At 35.5% G+C, this 6,960-nt stretch overlaps 1 protein-coding gene across 2 annotated transcripts; it reads right to left on the reverse strand.

The window, feature by feature from the left end:
- Positions 1 to 1,071: 1,071 nt before the first annotated feature.
- Positions 1,072 to 6,482, reverse strand: LOC132167555 (epimerase family protein SDR39U1 homolog, chloroplastic). 2 transcript variants are annotated; one of them, XM_059578566.1, is made up of 13 exons: positions 6,310 to 6,482; positions 6,149 to 6,202; positions 5,957 to 6,032; positions 5,249 to 5,308; positions 4,802 to 4,920; positions 4,321 to 4,365; positions 4,087 to 4,165; positions 3,570 to 3,631; positions 3,232 to 3,334; positions 2,793 to 2,853; positions 2,486 to 2,556; positions 1,695 to 1,834; positions 1,072 to 1,602 (listed from the first exon to the last, which is right to left on the reverse strand). In XM_059578566.1, exons 1-13 carry the CDS (start codon positions 6,385 to 6,387, stop codon positions 1,501 to 1,503), a joined length of 1,050 nt encoding a protein of 349 aa, XP_059434549.1. In that variant the 5' UTR covers positions 6,388 to 6,482; the 3' UTR covers positions 1,072 to 1,500. The 2 variants fall into 2 exon arrangements, with proteins under 2 accessions (XP_059434549.1, XP_059434550.1); XM_059578567.1 differs by lacking the exon at positions 6,310 to 6,482 and having other exon boundaries at positions 5,957 to 6,042; positions 6,149 to 6,195.
- Positions 6,483 to 6,960: the final 478 nt, after the last annotated feature.

The raw sequence follows: 6,960 nt of genomic DNA on the forward strand, positions 1-6,960 counted from the left end.
AACCGCCTAGGCGGTTGCGGTTAGCGGTTTTAGCCACTAACCGCTAACCGCAACCGCTATTTCACCCCTAGTATGCACGCCATGTCCCTGTCTGCCACGCGTACTACACAGTTCTCGGGCTTGGGCTATTGGGCTTCCACCATCTTTCGAAAACCTTCCAGGCCTCAGTTTCAACTGCGTTTTGGATGCCCAATTGAAAAACTGATTTAAAATTTGCTTTACATATTTGTTGTTTGAAAAATATTCCTAGTGCTTAAAACGCAAGCTCAATTTATCAATTAATTGATCATTGGTTGGGAACAGGATCTTCTCTAGTTTATTTAAACTAGATAATATCCAATTAGTTATGTTAGAGAAATATTTTTGTCTTTTTACTTTTTAAGGGGGCAAAAATATCCCTCAAATATACCTAACAGGATATTATCCAGTTCAAATGAATAGGAGAAAATCCTAATTCGATTGGTTGGAACGTGAATCAATGTATGCAATCATTTTTGTCACACTTCTTTGTGCTTTTCTACGAGATAAAGACCATGTGGCGCCACAAGGGATGGCTCTAATGGGCCTCCACCACAACCGGTGCTGCCCTGCGCTGGCAACGTGACCCCGCTCTTTTTCATTTTCTTACAAGTTCTTTTTCTTTTCTTGAATACCCATGTTATTTTGAATCTTTACACTTTTGGCCTTGGAATATATTGATAATTTTTGATAGTTTAGGAGAACATTGTCGCTATCTAAAGTTTTGGTGAAGAAACATTGTCAATTTAGATAGTAGTTTGAGAGGGTATGTGAACGTTTTTCAAAAGCTTTCAAGTCATCATACAAGCCTTCTTTTAACCCAAACTACAATCACAAATGTCAAGCAAGAAGCACGACTTATGTATTACCAGTCAATCATATGGGCATTGCCTCAAACTTTTTTGGCTTTTGATTGTCGTACGAACTCATCCATCATGAATTTGCTTTGAGGGATCTAACATGATTCACAAACTTGTTCCATTTCTGAGGACTCATCAAATTGAACAATCTGCATGTAGATTTTGACAAGAAGGCATATGCCAAATATAATCATATGAGAAATACAGATCGCTGCCACCAGTAGGATGACGAGGCAGAATTCCTGCTCCAATAGAAACCACTAGGAAGCTTTCAAGTGGTATATAGACTTCATAAATTTCTCATTGAGAGTTTTTTACTAGGCCAACAGAAGAAGCACATCTAGTTATTCCAATTCCAAAACTACTGCAAATACCATAAAATCAGAAAATAGCAGTAACTTATGCTCTAGAACTCCCAATAAATTTTGAGGGGCAAATACAGATCATTTCAGAAGTTTTTGCTGACAAGAAACTAAGAAAACCTACCAACAGTGTCCGTGCAGACCTCAGTCTCACTCGATCTAATCTGACAGCATGTGTGTTGATGTTTGCTGAAGCCTAGCCTTTGGCTCGAAGAATAAAGAATATACAGGTTGCCATATCACATCATGTGCTGGCTTTCTTATGAGATAATGGCTTTAAGTGCATCTTTCACATAGGGGTACTTGAATGGGAAACCCAATTCCTTGGCTCTCGCCGGAAGCACCCGTTGCCCTTCCAAAACCTGCAATGAGCTCAGTTAATGTGTCTCAGCAAAATATGATTTCAGAGAGAACAGAAAATGACGAACAAACAAGAAAATGGATAAATTCTTACCACAGAAGCACCTTCTCCAAGGACAGCTTTGAGCGCAATGTCAGGTACAGGCAGCCATGAGGGTCGGCCCATGACACTTCCCAATTGTTCACACATTTCGGTCAGTCTAACAGGGTTTGGTGCAGTTCCATTGATAACCCCTGACATTTGGGTTTTGAAAAATGAATTCAATTATTGAAAAAATCATGTGAGGATTTTGATGGAAGAGAAGATAGAGCTCAGAGCTCAATGGTTTACCAGGTCTAGGAGAAATACCTAGTGGCTATATCAACAACAAATGTGAGGCGAATAAAGAAACTGCAGTGAATGTGAAAGGTATAGTAATGGCAAAGAAGCCCTAGATGAATTGACACCTGGTAGTTCAATGCGATTAAGTGTGACAGGTGTTAATTCATGGGGTCAAGTTGTAAATGAGTGGTAGTTCATGGGAGAAAAATATAATTACCCTCATATTTTATATTACATTCAAATTACAAGACAGGAATAACGAAACTATAGATAGTAATTCATAAGCATCAGATTGCATAGGAATATAATAAATTACCATAATAAGATGAGTTGGATGTAATTATAACAATAAGAAACTAAAACATAAACTCAGAAGAAGTTATTTACATAGTTATTTCCACATGCTTGCAAACTAAAGATGGAAAATAGAAGCGAGGTGGTCTGGAGAAAACATAACGCCTGAGTATTAATCAGTCCTATATTTTACTTTCCTTAGTGTTGCGTAAAGAAATCTCATGAATATATATATATATATATATATATATATATATATAGTTATTTACCTTTATACGATGGATTGGATAGAGCTTCGTATATTAGGTTCACAATGTCATCCAGATGAATCCAGGAAAACCTACACAACTATGAGAACAATCAATTATTTGAAGTTATGGAGGAGAATAAATGAATACAAGGACCATATATGCTCAATCTCAATACAATTTGACCTATTCAGTAATAAATATCTAAAGTGAAAGCCAGCTGAATATGCTATATTATCTGTGATAGTACTGTGAAAATATTTTTGCTTTACAGAAAAAGGAAAGCAATTTCAGCACCCGCAAAGCAAATTGAAAATGAGTACGATACCATTGTTTTCCAGAGCCCAAAGGACCACCAGCAAACATCATGAAGAGAGGGATCATTTTAGCTGCAGAGGTTCAAAGATATAAGTATCCATACATCAGCAGAATCAAGTCTCTTCAACTTTAACAGTTGATAGTATTATAGAACTCTAGACATGTATAGTTGGTTACTCTGACCAGAAAAATCAAACAATTCTAACAACATTTCCTAGATATCATTTCATTAGAAAACAAGAGAATCTGAATGCAATTGATAATTATGAGACAATATCTTCTGACTCTACATAGAAGCCGCACAACTCTAACAAATTGACTAGATTGGTCAATATGTATTCTTCAGTTGGACAGTTTAAACGGGAAAAATGAAAAATTAGAAGTCATAATGAGAAGTCCATAAGCATACAATGAAGATTTTCAGTAAAGTCCATAATGATTAGTCATACCTAAAGCACCACCATCTTTACCAAGAACAACACCAATGCGAATAAGTGCTAGTCTGACATCCTTATTTACTCTGAGTGCCGTTGCTTCCCATTCTCTACAAACCTGAGAAGATTTACAGTGTAGGTTAAAACAAGAACAATGGTAAGATTTTGCATACAAATATGTGGAAGCTGTAATCAAGATAATCTTCATGTATGGTATATCACTCATGCACGTGGTACAATGGACAAATATAATGCCAAGCATTTATCTGAACATAATTTCAATGTGATACACTACTATATTTTAACGGAAACTAAACATTAATAATAATGAAAATTAAAATCATATTGTTTACCTCAGCCAAGTAATCATTTCCTGATGGACTTTGTTCATCAAATACTTGTGTTTCACTACTGCCTGAGAATATGAAAAGAATTGAAAAAAAAATTGGGGGGAAAAGAGAAAGTAAAGCACACTATTATAGATTACACAGGGGGTCCACAGGATATCATAGCCATAGAGAGAGAGAGAGAGAGAGAGAGAAGCCTTGCTTCAATTTCGTCAATTGGGTTATTAAGCAGGTGTAACATCAAGATTTATTACAGGGCATCAATCAACTTCTTTGGATGAATATTTTCATATCAAATGTAACATAAGGGCTAGTCTAGAAACATTATCTGAAATATAAAAGAATAACATCGATTCAATGGAAAAATAAGTTCCACGTGAAAATCAAAAAGTGCTCTATAGTTGAACACTAGGGCTGTAATTTAATACTGAAAATATTTTATAAACAATTTGAAGTAAAAGAATGAAGTATGCATCTCTAATAGTATTGTAAAAGAATAGAAAAGTTGGTGCTAGATGCAAACCATAGTAACCAACAGCGGTTGCGCTGACTAAAACTGTAGGCCGAACTGTATCTGGCGCATCATTTATTAAATCTACAATCTTCACAATCAGTTGAAATGGTCAGATGAAGAGCCACACATGATCACTTTTTGCATTCAAACACCAACCTCCCCCCCTCCCCACAAAAAAAAAAGAAGGAAATTTATTTTGATTTGTTCATATAAAAAGATCAGGATTGGGCTGTGACCGCTGACCTTCGAGGTGACTCTAATCCGGCTCTCCTTAATCTCCCTCTTGATCTGGAACACAACAAGAAATTAGTAAATGTCACTGGCTTTAAGGATATATGATACACTACGTTCTACTATTGACATCATCATGAGAAATTATGGCAGTAGTTTACAGCATAATTGCAGACTGACTATAATGTCAAAACATATAAAGTGCAGACTGACAATAATGTCAAAAACCTATAAATTGCACACGTGCACGCACACATACATGAAGGTATACTGGCCCCAAAAGCAATATTCAGTAAAGTACAAGACAGGTTTTGACTTGTCTAATGACTATGGAAATCCCAATACATCAAGGATGTAAAAATAAGTAAAACACAACAGAGATTTTAATGCAACATGCAGCTTCTCTTGGTGTAGTCACTACTTATGTGTAATTCAAAAGGTAAATGGTAGAGTCACAAGCAAATAAGATGTTGCTTGAGCAAGTGATACTGACCTCAGAAGACCATCGCGTACTTATTGGCAGTCCAGCCAAGTTCACAACACCGTTTGAACCATGAATGCAGTCTTTCCACTCTGGCTCCTCTGCAATCACTATTCCTGGAAAGTTCTTGACTACAAACACAAGGACATAGTTCAAGAATTAAGCCAAATATCCTAGAAAAAAAATATACTCAACACTTATTTGATCCAACTAATAATAACGCATGTGTAATTGAAACAATAAATAAGTAAAAAAATTGCAGTTATTATTCCTTTTAAAAAGAAACTAAATGATATCTGTTATCAACTGAAAACATTTATTTCACTCTCTCTGGTCAAAAGAGCTTCTCTATTAAACAAGTTTTCAAAATATTCACCATTCATAATAAGTAATATTTCTTCAACATTTGCAAATTGTAAGCATCGATCAACTGACTTCAAATATCCATTACCTTCTTACCCGGAAAAATTAACTCAGCCTTTGATCTAGAGCGTGTCAAGACATGAACGCGATGATTATCTGCATTGCAGAGTAGATATAAGGGAAGACCATAGATAGCCCAACTCCATATATACAAATCATGCAGAAGCTCATGGTTTGAATGCTATAAGTAGAAAGAAAACTTTACAAAACCGATCAGATATAGCTTCAAGATCACAGATGGAAAATAGTCTATTGGGGTGAAACCAAAAACCAATTTAATGCAGCCCAACCTTGAATTGATTTGCTTGTGGTTAATGCACCTTGTTTCCATCCAGTTTAAAAAATAACTCACACATCCAATAAAGATATGAGGAAATTTGAACAAAATACCTATGCTAGATGCCCTGTAAATGGTAAACAATATTTTGGAATTTGACAATTGAGGTACAGAATCTACATAGCATTTGAAGAGTAAATTTCACTTATCAGCTAGCTAAAAAAGTTAAAATCAAATCTTCTAAGTGCTACATAAAGCGTGAAGCATCAACAGGCCCTTGAGGCAGATAATGCACAACTACTTAAATGGATGAATGTCCATAAATGCAAGTAGAAATTACCATCGCATCATGAGAAACTGTGGACAACAAAGAAGGTTTTAATTAAAAAACACAGCCAATTAAGGTCAATGCACCTACATTTGCATATAGCTGTAGGATTACAAACAATTCAGAAAGATGCTTTTACCTGCATGAAGCCTTTGCACCAATCTTCTACCTATAAAACCCGTAGCTCCGGTCACTGATACAGTCATCTGATTTGCCTACAACAACCTGTAAAGCGTAAATGATATCTCCAAGGAACCAGAGACAAATAAAATAACATGGTACAATACTTCTTTTTTATGATAAAAAAAAACCCAATATTCGAACAGCATACCTTCTGGGTTTGATCAGAGCTACACGAAACACGGAACCTCCTAGTCTCACACGTCTTAACCATCAAAATACACAAGAATGCATTGTGTGAGCAAAAGACAAAAACAAAGAAATTATGATGAAAAAAAGAAGAAGAAAAGAAATGGAGATACGAGTACTCACAGAAAAGGGTTGAGGGATGTGAAGAGAGGGAGAGATGGAGTGGGTCCATGAGAAAGCAGTAGCTCGGAAGAGCTCCATTGATGAGAATGACTTTGGAACTGTGAAGCTCTCTCACAGACTCGAGCAAAAAAGTCCGATAAGCGAATGTGCTTCCTGTGGTGTGGGTGAAAGCGAGCGGTGTCGATAAAATAAAGTTTTGTGTTTATGTGTTTCTTTCGGAGCCGCAGCAATCAAAACCTCATTTCCATCACCCTTTTTTTTTTTTTGAACTACTTCAATTCAGTCTGCTAAAATACGTGATTTTTACAATTGCATATATAAAAATTACATGCTTGGTTAATTATATAAAAATTATATGCTTTACAAATATATAATTAGCAAATTTTAAAAGGAAACTTTATCATTTTTCTTTCTCGTGGGTGTCGATAGGGGTGTACAAATGGGGTGGTCATAGCCTTCCTGTAACTATTAACTGTATAACCTCTTTCGTAGTCAGTTATAAAAAACTGCTAAAAGTCTATCATTATATATATATATATATATATTGTATTAAAAATATAATATTAAAATGACACATAACACCAAAACGGTGTTGTTTTAAATATGAGTTAGGGATAGAGTTTCATCATATTCATTGTTTTTTTTTTTTTT

The sequence above is a fragment of the Corylus avellana genome, chromosome ca1 (assembly GCF_901000735.1).
Source record: "Corylus avellana chromosome ca1, CavTom2PMs-1.0".
Lineage (NCBI taxonomy): Eukaryota > Viridiplantae > Streptophyta > Magnoliopsida > Fagales > Betulaceae > Corylus > Corylus avellana.

Excerpts from the sequence above, each read along its gene's own strand:
- LOC132167555 (XM_059578566.1), bottom strand. The coding sequence starts at position 6,387 with ATGGAGCTCTTCCGAGCTACTGCTTTCTCATGGACCCACTCCATCTCT. Across the intron at positions 4,166-4,320 it reads GGATTAGAGTCACCTCGAAG|ATTGTAGATTTAATAAATGA; the intron begins GTCAGCGGTCAC and ends CTGATTGTGAAG. Across the intron at positions 2,854-3,231 it reads TAAAGATGGTGGTGCTTTAG|CTAAAATGATCCCTCTCTTC; the intron begins GTATGACTAATC and ends GAACCTCTGCAG.